This window comes from Elgaria multicarinata, chromosome 7, assembly GCF_023053635.1.
Source record: "Elgaria multicarinata webbii isolate HBS135686 ecotype San Diego chromosome 7, rElgMul1.1.pri, whole genome shotgun sequence".
NCBI classification, from domain to species: Eukaryota; Metazoa; Chordata; class Lepidosauria; order Squamata; family Anguidae; genus Elgaria; species Elgaria multicarinata.
The window spans coordinates 111,644,516-111,665,606 of NC_086177.1; the positions used below are offsets into that span (position 1 = coordinate 111,644,516).

Here is a 21,091-nt window from a genome sequence, read left to right on the forward strand (position 1 = left end):
GGATAACTTTTTTTGTTGAAAAGTGATATAAAAATATTCCAAAACAAATAAATAAGAAGCCATTGTTTGGATCCAGAATTAGTCATGCTTAGAATAGCCCGATTGAAATTACATTGGTCCTGAGCAACTAGCCAGTTTTATTTCAGTGGGTCTTCTCCAACTTTGGAGCTAGCCCTATATTTTATTCCTTTGAAGGCACTGGTCTCCATGGATGCAATATTTGTTGATGGGATGGACTGAGGAGCTATTTCCATTTTTCTGGAAGATTCCCTAATGGAAGGAAAACAATGTAGACATATGTTTATAAAGATGGATGGATTGATGAATTTGGACTTTTCTAGCACTAATTCCTTAGTGATGGTTGATCCATTTTCAGTACATCTTTTCCCAGTTTGTTTTAACAGTTACTTTTCTGGACTGTACATTTTGCCCAGTTCTGAACCTTCCAATCCTATGTTTGATTCAATCTGAGCCTTTCATCTCATTCTGTCTAACGCAACTCCTTTCTATAGGTGCAAGATGCTGTTAAGTGTCGAGTGGTGGACCGCCAAGAAGAAGGAAATGGAGATTCCGGGGGGTCCTTTCAGAATGGACATGCTCAGCTAATGGTAGGATAAAGTGCCTCTTGCCCTGTTCTTAACGAATAAGAACGATGCTGTTGCTAGAGTTGTTGTGGGGGTCCAAGAGGGGACCCAATGGACTCCCCCCCCGGTTCGGTCGCCCAGACTCCAGTCCATGGACCACTGTGCTTGCCCAACCCTGTAATCCAGCATAAATGGCCACTTCACTGCCACCATTGGTGAAAATGGGCCTTTAAGTAAAAGAACAATACACAATTGCTATGCAAAATGGTGGCTCAGTGAGGGATCGGGCAGCCATACACCACTTTCCGGGCACCCATGGACCATACGACAGCAGCTAGCTGTGCACAGTGAGCAGGGGTGGGCAGCTGCAAGGCATCCTGGGGTGAGTCCGTGCATCCCTAGTTGTTGCTCCAGTGAGCCAGAGTAGGGTGACCATATGAAAAGAAGGACAGGGCTCCTGTATCTTTAACAGTTGCATAGAAAAGGGAATTTCAGCAGATGTCCTTGTAGGCATGCAACACCTGGTGAAATTCCCTCTTCCTCACAACAGTTAAAGCTGCAGGAGCCCTGCCCCCTTGATCATATACAAAAGAGGGCAGGGCACTTGCAGCTTTAATTGTTGTGATGGAGAGGGAATTTCACCAGGTGTTGCATGCCCACGAAGGACGTCTGCTGAAATTCCCTTTTCTCTACAACTCTTAAAGATCCAGGAGACCTGTCCTCCTTTTCACATGGCCACCCTAAGCCAGAGTCAACACCAGTTAAAGGTCATGGGAGACCTGAGTTGATTCCGCATATCAAGACATGAATCCCACACTGAAAAAGAACACAACACACCGTCATGGTCCCTGACCATGAGGCCTCACAAGATTGGCTTTCAGGCCACTTTATTCAAGGGAGAATCTTCAGTTCCTTCTCCAATGCCCCCCTGGCCAGAGGATGTGGCCCTACCACCATCCTCAGACTCAGAGGACAAGTTTCCAGCAGCTCCTCCATCTTGGAGACCGCTCAGAATCCAAAGGATTCAGAATCAGGCAAGGGTTGTTCAGGAAGGTGGGGCCAAATGTAGAATAGACCCTGCCTGCCTTTATAAGGTCTCAGATGTGTCCAGCCCCCTGTTGATGCAACGTTGTTCCATAGTACAACCAGCAAGGCCCACTGGGAGTTTTCCAGAGACCTGATTTCTGCTTCAAGCATGCACAAAACCTCAACAACACATAGTCCTCAACACTCCCATCTTGCCTAAGGTGTCCTCTCCACTACATACAATAATTTTGCTTTTCGTCGTCTTGGGCAACCAGTTTATGCCCTATGTTTCCTTTTGCTGAGAAAGAAGCGGGGGACTACTTTTCTCCGGTTCTTGTAATGGTGTCTGTCAGCCAATTAATACCCGTAACTGGGCTTAATTTTCATTAGGCTGCCCCACCCAAAACATTTAAAGACAAATGCCTGGTTTTTTTTGTTTTTTTTTGTAAACTTGGGTTTTCATAGTACAAGATCATCTCACATGCTTGATTAAGGGCATTTATCATACCAGGCCCCTCGCCCCAGTTTTACAGGAGAAGAACAGAGGCCATGAGTTGTGAAACAATTTCCCCAAGGCCTGATGAGGAAATTTGTATTCCCATCTTGGACTCATTTTAATAAGGTGAATAGGCAGTAAAGAAAAGGTTTGAATAAACAAACGTGCGTGTGTGTGTGTGTGTGTGTGTGTGTGTGTGTGAAAGCTGTCCCTTTATTTCCATAGAATATTCTCAGTTTCTGTCCTAATGTTCTTGAATTTCCACAAAAGTTCTGTGGAGCGTCCTGAGAATTCATACTTTTAGGAATCAGCAGCATATATGGGGCGTGCATTGCTTTTCTGCTCCATTGCTTTCAATGGGATATGTATTTGAATTTACATTCCAAGGCACACCCCATGATTCTGGATACCCCAACTAGTTTACACAAGAGTTTGCACCATTTCCTTATTCCACACTTGCACCTACTGATCCACCCCATCAACCTCAATAGAAGGTAATTCAATCCTAAACAGTGTTTGGCATACTTACCTGTGCCAGTGAAAACAGCATCCAGATGAGAAACTGAACCAGAATTGAATTACCATTGCAGAGTGTCCAGCCCCAACAACTTGGCTTCTAAACAATCCTTCTTTTACTCATCATAGGGCATGCCTAGACCTGCCGATATCCCGGGGATCGCCCCGGGATCCACATGATGCACAGGGGATCCCGAGAGCAGGGAGGGACGACCCTTTCCTTTAATCCTGACTTTTCCCGTGGTCTTGGGCTCATCCCGAGCCTGTGGAACATGTGGTCGGGCATCCCGCTCTCATCCCGGCTCCTTGCGAGTAACTACGAGGAGCCAGGAACTGAGCATGGGGCACGGACCTCTTCAGGAGCTCATTTCCCATTGAGGGTGGGAGGGTGAGCGGGGTCTTTTTTTAAAAAAATAAAAGAACTCACCTTTTTCATAGGAGCACCTCTGCTCTCATTTCTGATTAAAAACAACAACAACCAAACAAAATGGGGGCCGTGACATCCTCTTCCTCCCAGGACGCTGCGTGTAGACTAAGAGGGAGGATCTCACGATCATCATATCATGAAATCATCCCCCTTCACCCCCCTGGTCTAGCCATGCCTGTAGAATCATAGAATAGTAGAGTTGGAAGGGTCCTGTGAGGCCATCAAGTCCAACCCCCTGCTCAATGCAGGAATCCACCTCAAAGCATCCCTGACACATGGTTGTCCAACTGCCTCTTGAAGGCCTCTAGGGTGGGAGAAGGTTTGTTCTAGCTATTGGTTGTTAGTTCTGAATGATTGGAAATGTTGGCTTTGCAGTCCTCTGCCCTCCACATCCCAGGCTCACCTTCTCCCCTCCGCCCCATTGACCACGTTCCCCCCCTCTGCTTTCTCTGTCTTCCAGACTGATTTTGAGAAGGACGTGGATATGGCGTGTAGATCAGGTGAGCACATTACAGGTGAGAAATCAACAAGTGACCTGGTTTGGGGATTGAACTTGACTTTTATGTTTTACAGTTTCTATCTATATACCCTTACTCTCTGTTTGTGTCAAACTGTGTTGCCTGTAGTCCGTGTGTCTGAGCTTTCTTTGCTCACCCTGCCCGTTGAAGAGCTCCCAGCTCCACCCATTCCCCCCAAACACCAGCTTTCCTTTTGCTGCTCTTCTATATACTTAGGATATGGCTGAGGCCAGGCAAATTGTGGTAGAGGCTTGGCAAGAGACAGAAAGGTTGACATTAGGGATGTAAGAGAATTCCATTCCCATTTGTAAATCATGCAGATTTGTCCAGACTGCAACCATGAACAAAAGCAGCAATATTTCACAATTTGCAAGCTTGACTTTGTATCCAAAAGCGCGTACATGTGCAGCTACACACTTTTGAAAATGCACAATTGCACAACTGCCTACTTCCAAAAATGCACACACACCCCAACCACATTTAGCCTATAAAGGGGAGTGCACATTTGGAGTGCGTGCTAAGAAAAGTGTGCCTTTTTATGTTTTAAAAGTGCCCACTTTCCCTGTTCAGGAAAAAAACCAAAAACCCTCTCATGTTTAGGAGCAAGAATAAGATGAGAGAAAACAGAGAACCTGAATTAGCTTGAACATCACTCGTTCTTCCATCCCTAGTTGACGTAAGCCTGAATTTGAGATGTTGGTAGGGTGACCCTATGAAAAGGAGGACAGGGCTCCTGTACCTTCAGCAGTTGAATAGAAAAGGGAATTTCAGCAGGTATACGCATGCTGCACCTGGATCCCTGTCCTCTTTTGGACCTGGCCACTCTATATAGCTCCTGCAGCTTTAACTGTTGTGATGAAGAGGGAATTTCACCAGGTTCTCCAAATATACAAATGGCACCTGCTGAAATTCCTCTTTCTCTACAACTGTTAAAGATGCAGGAGCCCTGTCCTCCTTTTCATATGGTCACCCTAGATGTTGTAGGCAACCGTATTAGCATAAGCACATGTCTGGCAAACAGACAAGCATGGCCACCTGCTTCATGTCTAGTTTGGCTCTAAGCAGGCCGTCTTCCTCTGTCCTTTTCCAGTCTCAACTAAGTCTTTGCTCAGGCATCTACAGAGTCCTCTCCACTGGAGTGACATAAGGCATTCTTGCCCCAAGCACTGATTCTCACACCCCATTTTGTAGTAGTAGTAGTAAAGCTTTATTGTTTCAACCAGTGGTTACAAGCATAATAAAAGCAATGCTAAAATAAATCATACATTCTGCAAGGTCAGAAATTTTGCTCTATACATTTGGGCTGTGAGAGCAAAGTTGGCCACCATTTTCGTACATGGTCAAGTCCAAACGAACTGAGTATTTTTAATTATTTTGTAATTGTGTATAGTGAACTGATGATCTTGTGAGTGCTTCATCATGTGTCCCAATCACAAATCCCACTGCGTTCTGGGAAAGATTTCAGAAAGGGGGTTGAAGCAACATGCCATGATGCCTGACCAGGGCTCATTTTCAGCAGATCAGTTCATCAAGCCAAAAGGTAGACTCACATTGGCCTTAACCATATAAGAACTGGATACTTCAATGAGCACATCTAGGCTCTTAGCGCACTCCTCTGGCCTTCCTTCCTCTTGACCTTGCATCTGCTTGGAGAGATGATGGGCAAACGGACTCCTGCACCCTCCTCTGCTTCCCTCCTGCACCTTCCAAATCCCCTGCCCTTGGATATTCATCCCAGCCCTGCAGACTTGCATGGGCCACCAGCCTCTCCCCTTGCTTAAGTAGATCCATCATGGTGCCTGCAGACAGTGGTAATTTTCTCAACTCTGTCCTCTCCTGCCCACCCTTCCTAAATGATCTGCTCTCCTGAATCCCTAACTTGCCTGAAGATAACCTGTGACGCTTCTTGGGATGTCATAATTTTCTCCTTAAAAATTCCCTTCCTGCCTCTGAGAAAAAAACATCCCTGGCTTGCTCAGACCCAGTATAATATTCCAATCTTCCAAACCAGGATCTCTTTAAGGCTGAGAATTATTGATGCATGCTCCTCTACGAATTACTTTTGTCCTAGATTTCTCTTTTCTTTTCCTTTCCTTTCTTTTCTCTCTTCTCATTTTTGTCTGTTTTTATCCCACTCTTTCTTGGCTTTATCAGGGATGCATCGTGCAATAACTGGCAGCAAACCCTTTTTTGCCAACAGTTGTACACTTGGGCCACAGCTAGACCTAAGGTTTATCCTGGGATCATCCAGGGTTCGCCCCTGCCTGAGCACTGGATCCCCTGTGTGTCACCTAGATGAACAGGTTTGACCCCTGGACGATCCAGGGATAAACCTTAGGTGGGCTAAACCTATGGCCTTAGTTACTGGAGAGGTGGGTGGAACCAGTCCCATCTCTCTGGGGACGTACATTGTTGCACACATTTGCTGCATCTCTACAACTTTGTGTGCGAGTTCACCATACAATGTAATGTGTGTTTCATTAATCTCTGTCTTCCATCCATCCATTCCCAGGCTCAGCCTTCGTCAGTCCATTTCCATCTTTTCTGTATATCCACTCAGTCATATCTCCTTACTTAAAAAAATAATAATACTGCTTGTCAAGACAGCAGCTTCCCCATTGGGCATTGCAACGTGTATCTAGAAGCTCAGGAAGTGGGCAGAGCAAAATCTCAGCCCCTTTCTCCCTATTTTCCCACCTGATATCAGTGCTGAATAGTTCAGTTTTCAGATCCTCAGAATGAACAGCAGAGCAACCTCTGGCCTTTGTCAGCCTTGTGGATTGGCAGGAGTCTTCACAGACTGAAGCACCCACTCAAGCCTACGGTGGTGGGGAATGAGAACGCTGCATCAGTACTAGGGATGTATGAGACATTAGTTCAGTTCAATTTTTTTGACCAGAATTTACCCAGCTCACACACCCTGGAATTGAACGCAAGCCTTAATGCCATCTATGGTTGAAGTCCGTACATTTCCAGACTTGTGATGCAATGTGCAGAAATGTGCACATTTGAAAACCGTGCTTAAAAATGCATACTTTTGAAAAATGCACACGCTGTGCTTTATTCAATGGGAGAACTAGGAGTACATTTAAAAACCATTTAAATGGTGTGTACATTTATAGAATATAGATGAAAATAGGTCTGCTCTTTTCTTTTCCTGTGGAGGGAAATAAAACCTGGATTCAAAGGTCTTCATCTGAAAGCAATACGAGTCAGAATGAGCTTCTCAGTAGAATTTGGAGAAGCCTTGACAAGCTGGCGTTTTGCTGATTTGGACATTCCTAATCAGTACTTCAAGTCTACGCATGTACTTGAACTGGAGGGAGCCTAAAAGCCTGCCCTTCCTGTGGAAGCCAGCTCCACATTTGCTCCGTGGTGCGCCTGTACCTGACCTGCAGGGCCGGTGCCAGACTATTTTGTGCCCTAGGCAAGGTGAGCTACTTTCACACACACACACACACACACACACGGCAACTTTGATTTTTAAAAACATGTGTTTCCTGGAAAAAATAAGAAGCACAAAACTTGAAACCACTAAATTTATTTTAAAGTGCAAGAAATATGTCATGCCAATTATAGCAAACAAATTGGAAAGGAACGCCTATGGGTCTAAAATGCATTATTTAATAGGAATATCTCCTCCAAATCATCCCCCCCCAACTCACACGCGCACACTCAGCATCACTCACTCCAAACAAACACACGCATGAACACATGCATTCACTCAAAGACCCCATGATGCACCCCATTCACATTCCGGAAGTCCAAACGTGGAGCCGCCCCACCCCCACCCCAGCATCCCTGGCTTCGCTTCGGCTGGACGGGCGCAGGGCACCATCTCGCCCACCCAGGCCCAGCTGAATCCTCGGGCCGGCTGGCTCACAGCCAACGCGCGTGAGTGCTGCGCTGTGCCCGGCGCCCCTATTAGCTTGGCGCTCTAGGCGGCCGCCTGAGTGGCCTCTATGGTAGCACCAGCCCTGCTGACCTGTTTGCAGCAACTGAGTTAAAAGCAGGAGGCCTTGCTGTTGAACAGGCTCTATGCCCATCTACAAGGACCAGATTTATGGAAAGTGAGCCTCAGCACATCACTCCTCCTTAAATAGGAACTATTTATCCTGCTCCCACTTCAGTTCCATAATTACAAGAGGGAGTGTGAGCAGTTGTGAACAGCGGCACTGTTGACATGCCCTTGGGCAAATTCCTACTGCTTCTTTTCTGTCTCCACATGGCACTCATTGATCAAATGTGGTATTCCATGATCTGCTGATGTTTTCTCTCCTCCCCCTCCACTTCTTCCCCATCTACCTCCCTTCTCTCTCCCTCTCCTCTCTTTTGACACTAGAACTGAGCCCAAAAGTCTCAGAAGACATTATTCTGAGAAAATTTCAGAGGTTTCCCTTTCTTTCTTTTCTCACCTCTAAAGGCCATTTTGCAGAATTCTGTTCAAACAGTTTCCGTCAGTGTTTTGGAGTCGCCACCATCCCCTCCCCTCCTAATGCCCTAGAATGACACTAGGCCTGGGGCATTGTGTGAGGATGCAAGTTTGGCCCTGCTAGTTGCAACTGTTGAAGAATTCTCTTCCTGGTGAAACAGTCCTCGTCAAACTCTTTGCCTGTAGACAGGGTGGAGAATTCTGAAAGACCATCGGTGCACAGCTCTAGCTGTCATTGGGATCCTGGCTTTAATTAAATGAAAGGCACCCACCCAACAGGCACTGAATAGGGTAACCCTATGAAAAGGAGGACAGGGCTCCTGTATCTTTAACAGTTGCATAGAAAAGGGAAATTCAGCAGGTGTCATTTGTACATATGGAGAACCTGGTGAAATTCCCTCTTCATCACCACAGTTAAAGTGCAGGAGCTATACTAGAGTGACCAGATTTAAAAGAGGGCAGGGCACCTGCAGCTTTAACTGGTGTGATGAAGAGGAAATTTCCCCAGGTTCCCCATATATACAAATGGCACCTGCTGAAATTTCCTTTTCAATACAACTGTTAAAGATACAGGAGCCCGGTCCTCCTTCTCATATGGTCACCCTAGCACTGAAGGAAGCATGCCCTACTTCCAGCTAGATCTCCCTAAAGTAACTATTATTTAACACTTATAAAGAATCTACAAAAACTGTACAGATACAAGACAGTTCCTTCCGGCAGGCTCCCACACTAATACACACATGGGAAAAGCAATGGAGACAGATGGTGGAATCAAGCACTGGAGCAGATATTCCTTTGCTGGCCATCGGTGGGGCCAGGGTGGTCTCTCTCTTGGCATGATGTTCCTCCTGGGAGGCCAGGGAAGGCAGCCTCCCAGTGTCCCTTGCTCTCCTGGCAGGTGGAAGAAGCCAGAGTGTGCCTCCCTTCAGCTCTGCACTCCCAAGGTAACCGGCAGTTGGAGCTGAGTCTTCTTTCTGGCAGTGAGGGGATAAGCACGCTTCCTGCAGCTGCTCCTTCTTTGGCTGACAGATGGGGCCAGGATGGTCCCTCCACTTGCCGTGATGTTCTTCATGGGACGCAGTGGGTGCAGCCTAATATTTAGTAGTGAATAAATTCTATTGAACTCAGAGGGATTTATTTCAGAGCAAATATGCTTAGGATTGCACTGTAAATCATAGCATAGTCCTGGGTCCTACAAGGCCATCGAGTCCAACCCCCTGCTCAATGCAGGAATCCACCCTAAAGCATCCCTGACAGAGGGTTGTCCAGCTGCCTCTTGAAGGCCTCTAGTGTGGGAGAGCCCACCACCTCCCTAGGTAACTGATTCCATTGTCGTACTGCTCTAACAGTCAGGAAGTTTTTCCTGATGTCCAGCTGGAATCTGGCTTCCTTTAACTTGAGCCCGTTATTCCGTGTCCTGCACTCTGGGAGGATCAAGAAGAGATCCTGGCCCTCCTCTGCACATTTGCCTGAAAGTAATCTCCACTGCGCAAAAAGGGATTTACTTCGGAGTAAGCGTGCTTAGTATTGGGCTGCCTTATTGTCCCTCTTAAACGGATATGCCCCCTCCCTAGATATTACTCCCACTGGTCTCTGTGAGCACTGCTTCCACATAGACATGTTCTATGTCCGGCTTCCAGGCCTCATCTGCACAACAAAGTTAAACCATCTTGAAAGTTGTGTTGCAGCCAAATAATCCGGGGAATTATGGTTATGCAAGTGTTCAGAGAATTCATATTAGGGATAACCTCTTATAACCAAGGCAGAATTTAAGCCAGTTTCAATTTCTAGGCGAGAGAAGCCCTAAATCAGTAGTTTGGAACCTTTGGCCTTCAAGTAGGACCACAATATCTAGAGGGTTGCATCTTTCCTACCCATGTCCTAAATCCATGTAATCCCTACTGCTGCTTCTGTACCTCTGAATTCAGTGGGGAGCTGGTTACAGGAGTGTAGCCCATGGAAGGTGGTATCCAGGTTGGTGAAAATGACCCCTAGACCCACCAAAGCTATCTACTCCTGTTTTCTAAATGATCCATCTCCCTGGTTCTAAAAAAAAATCCCTGCCATTATCGCTTATGAGAGAACTCAGTGATGACAAAGCAATCCCACCATGCTTTGGGCTTACTCTTTTGACACTGGGTCCTGGACAACAAAACAAAGAAACTAGGAGGGGTGTCCCTTGTACTGATCTAGTTTGGGTACTGTGTCCAAGAACAAAACCTGAATTCCTGAAAAATATTCCATGTGTTCTGCCTCCTTGAATAGGCTTCATGTCAGAAGTACAACCAGGCCTCTTCTTCTTCTTCTATAGAGCTCCGGCTATTGGGCAGTATAGAAATGTAATAAATAAATAAATAAATTGTTTTATTATGGTCCAGCGAAAAGGAAGCTCTGAAAATGACCATATTATTATGGATGTCAGAGAAATCCATAGGCAGAGTGGAGTTTGATGAGGTTCCCCAGCTACCCACCCCACCCCCAACTTAATTTCTGTTCTCACTGTGGTGCATGACGTAATCTCCAACGAGTTAGGGCAGTTCTCAGATTTTTCAGGAACTTTATGCGATTTTTAGGGAAGCTCGGAGGGTGGCAACAAGGGAGAGGGCCTTTTCGGTGGTGGCCCCCCGACTGTGGAATGACCTCCCCGATGAGGCTCGCCTGGCGCCAACATTGTTATCTTTTCGGTGCCAGGTCAAGACTTTCCTCTTCTCCCAGGCATTTAACAGCATTGAATGCTAAGTTTGTTTTTTAATGGACCCCAGAATTGTTGTTTTAAATGGATGCTGCTGTTTTTATACTGTTGTTTTTATGTCTCAGATTGTTTTTAAATTTTGTATACTTTTAATGTTTACTGTTTTTAGCTGTTGTGAACCACCCAGAGAGCTTCGGCTGTGGGGCGGTATATAAATGTAATAAAATAAATAAATAAATAGGGTCTAAAATCTGTGCAAATTTTGGAGCAATTTGCCAAAATACACCCAAATTTACACAGATTGTGCAAATTGTGGCTGAATTTACGCAAATTTGGCCTTCATTTTCACACATTGCTCCAGAATTTGTGCAAAATGCAGAACTTCCCAAAAAAATGTGCCCAAAAGTTCCCAGAAAGGGGCCATTCATGCAACATTACAGGCGTTAGTATCCCCAATGTAAAAACCAGAAACGCACATTAACCCAAGGCAGATTGAAATAGAGAGGTATTCAGGGCATGTTTTAAAAACAATAGCGAGGGAGCCAAACCTATGTCTTCAGGAAGGGGTTTCCACAAATAAGAGGCCACTGCTGAGAAGCCCCTGCCCCTCTCATCAGTCTAATTCCTGCTGGTGAAATGAGCAGGGCTCCGGTAGGAGATCTTAATGAAGTAAATCTTAATTTTCAGGGAGGTTGCTATGGGTGCAGGTGGTTCTTTGTGTACAACTGTGTTTCACAAGACACCACAAGAGCCCAGGTACAAAAGAACGTGCCCTGGCCTTAGCTGGGAATCACTTGAATGGTGCCACAAGGCCCCCTTTACCTGGCCCTTTATTTCTCCCTTTTCCCAGGGGGAAATAGGTAAACAAACTGCTACAGTGAAATGTTGGGTAAGTAGTGCATGGGCTCATGGGTCCTTCTCTAACCTTCTCTAAAGGTTGCCTGTCTTCACCTGATGGTATTGCAGCTGATGTGTTTTTTCCCCCTTGGAGCTCAGAGTTAGCTGAGCAAAAGACTGTGTAATAGTAAATGACCTGTGCGCGCATGCGCGTTTGTAATATCCATAAGGCTCACCATCAAATGCCATTAAATGCCTAGAAGTAGAAGGCGGTCTTTACCTGGCACATGAAAAGGAATGGCGGTGTGGCAGAGTTTTCCATTGTTCTATACCAGAGGGGGGAATCTTGTCACCCTCCAGATGTTGTTGAACTCCAACTCCCATCAGCCTCAGCCACACTGGATAATGGTTAGGGATGATGGGAGAAGTGGTCCAACAAACTCTGAAGAGTGATGAGTTCCCCTCCCCAGTTCAACACCATCAGATAATCATGGAAATTCTGAACAATCTCTACGAATGCAGCCATTTTCTAGAAATAGCTGGGTGTTCCTTGTCTTTCCTTTTTCCTACGGGCTTGTGAAAGCGCTTGCACATCCAGCCGCCAATTCTGTAATATTCAAAACTAATCACATATTGACTTTTTTGGGTGAAAAAGCTCCAGAGAGCTTTCACCTCACCTCTTCAGTGAGTCAGGGCTCATCTACACCAAGCAGGATATTCCACTATGAAAGCGGTATGAATGCAGTATATAAAAGGCAGGAGCCACACCACTGCTTTATAGCGGTATTGAAGTGCATTGCAGGATCTGCACTGCTGCTTTATAGTGATACTGAAGTGCGCTGACAACTGTTGGGGCCCAATGACACATCTACACCAAGCAGGATATAACACTATGAAAGCAGTATATGGTATGTGTCAAAAGGCCTCAAGAGTTGTCAACGCACAAAGCAGTAGTGTGGCTCCTGCCTCTTATATACCGCTTTCATACTGCTTTCATAGTGGAATATCCTGCTTGGTGTAGATGAGCCTTTACTTCCACTGCCATGAGTCTCTTGTTCACCACTTTGACAACAGCTCATTGTAGTATTTGCGCTAGAGTTAGATGTGTGCAAAAGCAGCAAACAATAGTAGTGAAACTGACAAGCTTCCCATCCATCTCTGGCACAATTCCAGAGAAGCCCCTTCAGGTTAGGAAATGAAACTGACAATAGGTTTTAAACACCTTTCAGTTTCACATGAACAGTGGCCTGATCAACACCTAGCAAAATATTGTACTATGAAAATGGTATGAAAGCAGTATATAAAAGGCAGGAGCCACAAAAAGCAGGATTTGTCAGCATGAAAGTGGTCTGTGGTAGGGCTGTGCTCCGCTTCTCCTCGGACCGGAGAAGCAGAAGCGGATCTTGGTGCTTCGCCTCCCTTTAAGGCGGAGGTGAAGAGGATTGGGGGAGCAGTGGAGCATCGCGGAGTGGATCAAGGTGAAGGTGGATCCTTCGCCTCAATCCGGAGCTCCGCAAAGAAGGTAAGGGGGGTTTACTTGGCCCTGCCGCTGCTGCCCATGTGTTGACGGTGACAGAGCCAGGTAAGGGGGCAGGGGGTCTTACCTGGTCCATCGTGGCCCATCGCTGGCTTCACTAGAGCCCGCGGCTCAACCCGGAAGTGTAGGCCGCAAGCGGGGCCTATAGTTCCTGGTTGAGCAGCAGGCTGTAGTGAAGCTGGCAACGGGCTGGGATGGACGCAGGTAAGGGGAAGGAGGGAGGGGGGTTACCTGGCCCTGCCACCGCCACCGCCCATGCGGCGACGGTGGCAGAGCCAGGTAAGGGGGCAAGGGGGAGGGGGTCTTACCTGCATCCATCCGCGGTCCGGCGGCTGCTTCAACTGAGCCCGAGGACTCCTGGTCTTCCTGTTTGAGTCCTCAGGCTCAGTTGAAGCAGCCGCGGGACCGTGGACAGATGCAGGTAAGGGGGAGGGGGGGTTTGTGAACTGCCCAGAGAGCTCCAGCTATTGGGCGGTATAGAAATGTAATAAATAAATAAATAAATAAATACTGCTATCAAGCAGTAGTGTGGCTCCTGCCTCTTATATACCGCTTTCAAACCACTTTCATAGTGTGATATCCTACTTGGTGTAGATTAGGCCAATGAAACTGCAGAGATGTGGACACAGGGTGTGGGGGGTGGAGGTGGGTGGAGAAAACTTGTCAAGTTCACCTTGAGTCTTCACAGCCATTATAGGCAAATCACAGAGTTTGGGCAAAATGTGGTATATCCAAGCAAATCTATTTTTCCCCGTCTGAACAATATGTGCAAGAGTTAGTACATGCAGATGCTGCTGAGTTGCCTTTTTTATTTTACCATACCAACAGAAGTACAAGAGTTGCATTTGAAATCAGCCCTGGTCTATAACTGCTGGATCTCACTCTCTTTAGATTTGTAATCCCGTTTGAGCGGTTTGGGGAAATGAGATTAGTTCGAAATGTAGGTATTATGTCAGGTATATTAAAAAGAGATAATTTCATCCTCCCTGTTCTCATACAATTAATTAATGGGAGGCTAAATTTCTGCAGCTGAAACTCTCGCCACGGCCTGAGTTCGATCCCAGCGGAAGCTGGTTTCAGGCAGCCAGCTCGGGTCGACTCAGCCTTCCATCCTCCCGTGGTCGGTAAAATGAGTACCCAGTTAGCTGGGGGAAAGGTAATCATGGCCGGGGAAGGCAACGGCAAACCACCCCGCTATAAGGCCTGCCAAGAAAATGTCAGCGAAAGCTGGCGTCCCTCCAAGAGTCAGTAATGAGTCAGTGCTTGCACGAGAGGTTCCTTTCCTTTCCTTCCTGCTGATATACTTAGCTTAACCACTAATTTCGGACCATGTACGGGGTACACATTTTACTAGAGTTGTGTGGTATAGGTTCACAGTCAGACGTTGATCCCATTCGGAGCCTCTGCTCTGGAGAGTGGATGGGGACATGTAGTGTGATTGTGGTGAGAGTCTTTTCTGTTGTGTAGAAAGACATTTCCGGTTGCATCCGCTGACAGTGTGCCTCTTTCCCCCTGACTTGTTAGTGCTAAATAAAGACATCAGCACTTGCCGCACCATGACCATCACGGGGACTCTGAAGCGCCCATCGCTGCAGGATGAGGAGAAGCTGAAGCTGAACCACCAGAAGGGTTCATTGAACTTTAACAGTCTTCCAGCCAATGTCTCCAAGATGCACCTCCAAGGCTCCCCGCACTACTTAGGGGCCATCAACCTCAATGACTTCAGCAACCACACCCTCACTTTGAAGAAGGACAAGAGCCAGCCTCCCAAATCCATCTACATCTGTGACGGGGATATCTTCAAAAAGCTGGACACAGAGCTCTCCCGAGCCCAGGACCAAAACATAGATGCCAGCTATGTTATCTTGCCCACCAACACTTCCACTCTGCGGCCCAAGCCACCACCGCCACCGCCGCCACCCAAGGATGATACAAAATACAGCATCAACATTGACCAGATGCCACAAACAAGGCTCATCCACCTCAGCATGGCTACTGACCCTGGTTTTGTTGTCAAGAGCCCTCCAAGGGAGCCTGTGCTGATGAGCTGTGGGGAGGTTCAGGCGTCCCCAATGATGCAGCAGCAACAACATCAGCTGTCACCCCCACTGGTCAATAAAGCCGGTGACTCACAGATGCCAAACAGCTTGTGTGACCCAGGCGAGTCCAGTAACTCTGGGATGGTGTCCAAGAGTGAGACAGTCTCCACCCTTTCCATGAGCTCCCTTGAGGTAAGCGGCAGGCATAGTGTGGCGGTCGTGCACATACTTGGATGCAGAACTTCTCAGGTTCAGTCCCGGGCATCTCTGGTGAAAAAGGATCTCATGTACCTCCAGGGCTGGGGAAGAACTCTGCCTCAGACGTTGGAGGTACCTGCCAGCCAGAAGTTACAGCTTTGGGCTGAATACAGCGTTGGTCCGACTCAGCAGACAGCATGCCCTTGTATTCATTTATATTAGGGCTGTGCACGGCCTCCCTGATCTGCTCTGCACCCGATCAGCAATTTTCGGATCAGGTCCGCTCCGCCCCGCGTCGATCCACCTATGGTCCACTCCGCTCCGCTGTGGAGCTCCAGATCCGAATCGGAGCTCCACAGCGGCAGCACCAGGTAAGGCCCCCTCCCTCCTCCCCCCTTACCTGGCTCCATCGCGTTCCAGCGGCGGCTTCAAGTGAGCACGAGGACTCAAACAGGAAGACCAGGCCTTCCAGTTTGAGTCCTCGGGCTCAGTTGAAGTCGCTGCTGGAACGCGACGGACTCAGGTAAGACCCTTCCCCCCTGCCCCCTTACCTGGCGCCGTCGCCGTCACCGCACGGACTGCGGAGGTGGCAGTGCCAGGTTAGGCTCCCCTCCCTCCTCCCCCCTTACCTGCGTCCGTCACGTTCTGGCAGCAGCTTCACCTGAGGCCGAGGCTCAAAGCGGAAGGGCAGGCCACGGTTGCAGCCTGGTGTTCCAGTTTGAGCCTCAGCCACAGTTGAAGCCGCTGCCAGAACGCGACAGAGGCAGGTAAGCCCTCCTCCCCTCTTCCCCCTTACCTGGCTGTGCTGTCATCGCTGCACGGACTGCAGCAGCGCCAGGTTATCCCCCACTTACCTTTTTTTTGGAGCTCTGGATCGAGGTGAAGGATCCGCTTGGTCTCGATCCTCTTCGCCTCGATCCACAGCCCCCCTGACCCGCTTCGTCTCTGCCTTTGTCAGAGGCGAATCAGGCCGCCTTGCTATTGCTTTTATGCTCCAAAGCGAAGCGGAGCACAGCCCTAATTTATATCAGAGTGCCTGTGCTTCTGGCTTTGGTGGTTCTTCTTAACAAAGAGCCCTTCTCAGTGGCTAGTGTCATACATTATAAAAGCAGTGTATTCGTTCTATTTTCTGTATTTCATACTGTTCTCATGTATCTATACAGCCGGTTTTTTAAGAGGCTCAGAATGGCCTACAGAGCACTGTCCCACTTCATCCTTACAAGGATGTTCTTAACTAGTGGAAAGACCATGCCTCCATGAGGGCTAGAAATCCTGCTCCTTTCCCACTTCCATGCCCCTCAGACTCTACACCACAGAGGGGCTCTTAAAGAATGCAACTGTAGCTTATGCATAGTGAATCCCCCCTCCAGAAGTTGCCTGTGGCATGGCCCCTCCCCTCCCTCATACCCTCTGATTGGCTGCCTCCAACCCCTCCCCATTGGTGGTGGCAGCCTAATTAGAATCATAGAATCATAGAATAGTTGAGTTGGAAGGGGCCTACAAGGCCATCGAGTCCAACCCCCTGCTCAGTGCAGGAATCCACCCTAAAGCATCCCTGACAGATGGATGTCCAGCTGCCTCCTGAATGCCTCTAGTGTGGGAGAGCCCACAACCTCCCTAGGACACTGGTTCCATTGTCATACTGCTGTAACAGTCAGGAAGGTTTTCCTGATGTCCAGCTGGAATCTGGCTTCCTTTAACTTGAGCCCGTTATTCCGTGTCCTGCACTCTGGGAGGATCGAGAAGAGATCCTGGCCCTCCTCTGTGTGACAACCTTTTAAGTCTTTGAAGAGTGCTATCCTGTCTCCCCTCCATCTTCTCTTCTCCAGGCTAAACATGCCCAGTTCTTTCAGTCTCTCTTCATAGGGCTTTGTTTCCAGACTCCTGATCATCCTGGTTGCCCTCCTCTGAACACGCTCCAGCTTGTATGCTTCCTTCTTGAATTGTGGAGCCCAGAATTGCAGCGCTGCGGCTGCGGCCCGCCTTCACGGCACACTGATTGGGCAAGCGGGGCTGTCTATCATCCCACTGTCAGAGGAGCTGCCCTGCCTGTTTGGTGTGGAGAAAATTAAGTGCTATTAAAGCTTGAACTTTGAACTTCTTTGAACTTGCAAATTTTTCCATAAACCTATACTACTTAAGCTTCAGTTTAAAATAAAAATGAGCAAACTCAGTCTGGTAGATCTTGGGTAAAAAGCCTTACCCTACTGTGTTCTTATATAAGATTACAAGTTTCCCAGCCAGTCCCAGCTATAGTCTTGACACTATATCCACTATAGCACACTGACTCTGTGATACCTGATTTATGACGCCCCTTTGGATAAACCGCCTGAACCTGTGCACTGATTTGCACGTCAATGCTTGGCTTCCTGTGGTTAGGAGCAACAGAAACTGGAGAGTAGTTGTAATTGGAAGTTAGAGACTTGAATCAAATAATGACAGCATGAATGGGGCTATCTCAGGATTTCCCATGTTTTTGATGTCTGCACTGTGGAAGTAAATAGTGAGGGTGAAACAGGCCCACTTTTTATCTTTGAAGAGCCAATGTTTGGCTAATCAGAAGAGGATGTACCGTTAAAGATGTTTTAAGGGAGGCGTGACTGGGCCTATTCAGACAACACGCTAAGCCATAGTTTGGCCACCAACCCTTTTGTAGCAAATGGTTAGTGAGTGTCTTTAAACTGTGGTTATGTAGCCACCATGGTTAGGAATGCTTCACATGACAAGCTAAGTCATGGTTCATATTTTATTTATTTATTTATTTATTTATTTATTTATTTATTACATTTTTATGCCGCCCAATAGCTGAAGCTCTCTGGGCGGTTCACAAAAATTAAAACCACAATAAAACCCAACAGGTTAAAAACACGATTTCGAAATACAGTATAAAAAGCGCAACCAGGATAAAACCACACAGCGAAATTGATATAAGATTAAAATACAGAGTTAAAACAGTAAAATTTAAATTTGTTAAAATTAAGTGTTAAAATACTGAGTGAATAAAAAGTGAATACTGAGTGAATAAAAAAAATATGACACACTAAGCCATTATGTTTAGCTCAAAGTGCTTAACCACCATGGCTTAGCATGTTGTCTGAACAGGGTCAATGGTAGATTACATGATTTGCTTTTGGAAGGCTCCAGGTTTGATTTGAGGCAACAAAACCTTAGCGCTCTGAAGGGTCAAGACTCAGAAGCTGCTTTCATAGAATCATAGAATAGAAGAGTTGGAAGGGGCCTACAAGGCCATCGAGTCCAACCCCCTGCTCAATGCAGGAATCCACCCTAAAGCATCCCTGACAGATGGTTGTCCCGCTGCCACTTGAAGGCCTCTAGTGTGGGAGAGCCCACAACCTCCCTAGGTAGCTGGTTCCATTACAAGTCATAGAATCATAGAAGAGTAGAGTTGGAAGGGGCCTGCAAGGCCATCGAGTCCAACCCCCTGTTCAATGCAGGAATCCACCCTAAAGCATCCCTGACAGATGGTTGTCCAGCTGCCTCTTGAAGGCCTCTAGTGTGGGAGAGCCCTTTATATTGGTCCTGTTCAGAAGACACCTTCAACCCTGCTGGTTGAGGGTTTTGGTTAAGCAGCAGGGTTTAAGGTGTCTTGTGCGATGCATTTTGTTAAACGCTGCTCACTCACTAACCACAGTCAGACCATCTGCAACAGGGTTAGCACCCCTAACCATGTCTTGAAGTGTGAAAGCATGGCTTGAGGTTAGTGCTAACCCCAGAAAACCACAGTTTCGCTAACCACAGTCCCTGAAGTGTCATCTGAACAGTGTTAATGAGTCAGGCTATTAGTCCATCTAACTCAATATTGAAAGTGACTGAGAGCAATGGCTCTCCACCATTTCAAAAAGAAAAAAGGGGAGTAGCCTTCACGTAGAGTTGGCAAGAAAAAGGACCTAAGGGAAATGGTTCAATTTCCTATATTAACAAGAAGTCTCCAACTATTGTTGTTCAATAATATGTATTTACACACTAATCAGTGAATGTTTCAATGGCATGTTTAAACCATGTGCTTCAGATTTATGTGATCTCTAGCCCGCACGTTATTGTTACGGAACACGCAATCCGGAATGACCGTTTTGATTGTTGATTGATATTATTTGATGGTTGATTGATATGGTTGTGTTGCTATTATGTTCATTTGGACTGTATTATGATTCATTATTGATTTGATTGACACTCACTTTGATTGTATATCTATATCTGCAATCTTGACCGTCCATTATTGTCTGTAAATTGGACTATGGTTGGAAGTTGTGACATTCACTGATTAGTGTGTAAATACGTATTATTGAACAACAACTGTTGGATACTTCTTGTTAATATAGGAAATTGAACCATATCCCTCAAGTTGATTTTCTCTCCGTCATTTCAGACAGGAGCTTTTTCTGCCCTACTTAGAAATGCCGCTGTCACTGACCAAACCTGGGGTGTTCTACATGCAACATACGTGCTCTACTGCCTCATCCCAGTTGAAAGTTTCATCAACTTGCCTCAGCTCCTCCTCCTGATAAGAGGATTAAAAAAAAATAGTTGGAGCAGAGAAAGCAGGCCCTGAGTTCAGTGAAATTGTGCATGAACACAAAGACACAGAAGTGTGAACTAGGGATAGGAGAGTAATGTGATCGCATTGTAATGTGAAATTTCCTCACTTACCTAATGCATAGTGAAACTAATACCATTCAAAAAAGTATTATGTTAAGGGAAATAGTATGTAAAAATATGTATGTTAAGAATTATGTGCCCAAAAATGTTTACATATTTTTAGGCAAAGTTAAAAACAAAACAAAGAACAAAAAACTCTCAAAGTTAGGGATGAATTAAACTGAAGACATATTTTTTTAAAAAAAAACTCCTTAAGTTTGGGATGAACCAAATTTAAGTGGCAAATGGAAATTATTTCATGATTAACTCACTGTCAAGTGTTAGTAAACTTTCTTTCTCTTTCAATTCCCAGAGACGGAAATCCCGGTATGCAGAACTAGATTTTGAGGTGAGTGCTTTGTGCTTCTTCCTTTTTCATTTCCATTTTGAAGGCAAGGTTGGGAAGAGAATAAAGTGTCCTCCCCCACCCCCACCACATTCATAATATAGAGATGCTCAGGAATTTTGTTGGGTCAGTATTTCAAAGTGAACCACCCTGATTAATACCTCCAGGACTATGGTGTACATCAGAATACAAATGTCCTTCAGATTTTGCAATTCTTTGAATTTTGCAATGCAATTCTGGGCTCCAAAAAAAAACTACAACAAAAATGCAATTATTTAGAAATACATATTTTATGAGAAAATATGTTCCATGATACATATGGGCTTTTGTAATCAGCCCAGATAATATTTGCTATTGGGAAGATCAAAAATATAAATAAATAAATAAATTTCTTGCACATTTTCTTTTTTCCTTTCTGTCTTTTTCTTTAGCACCGATTAAGGCAGAAATGAGTTGGAAGAGACTTATGAATAGGCAGATATCAACTGCTAAAGATCAGAAATAGATTGTCTGTCCCTAGTTTAATATACACCTCATTGACTGTGTTGTCACTAGGGATGTATGAGAATTTTGTTATTGCTCCCGAAACATGTGAGAATGCCATGTTCAAAGCCCCAAATGCAAGCGAGAATCATAGAATCATGGAATAGCAGAGTTGGAAGGGGCCTACAAGGCCATTGAGTCCAACCCCCTGCTCAATGCAGGAATTCACCCTAAAGCATCCCTGACAGAGGGTTGTCCAGCTGCCTCTTGAAGGCCTCTAGTGTGGGAGAGCCCACAACCTCCC

The 21,091-nt window shown here is 46.2% G+C and overlaps 1 protein-coding gene across 1 annotated transcript in view; it reads left to right on the top strand.

Annotated features, from left to right (window-relative positions):
* ADGRB1 (adhesion G protein-coupled receptor B1) overlaps positions 1-21,091 on the top strand; it is a 472,654-nt gene that overhangs the window by 436,884 nt on the left and 14,679 nt on the right. The window contains exons 27-30 of the mRNA XM_063131218.1: positions 513-608; positions 3,510-3,564; positions 14,590-15,296; positions 20,272-20,307. Coding sequence (XP_062987288.1) covers positions 513-608; positions 3,510-3,564; positions 14,590-15,296; positions 20,272-20,307 — 894 coding nt within the window. The remainder of the gene's footprint in view (positions 1-512; positions 609-3,509; positions 3,565-14,589; positions 15,297-20,271; positions 20,308-21,091) is intronic.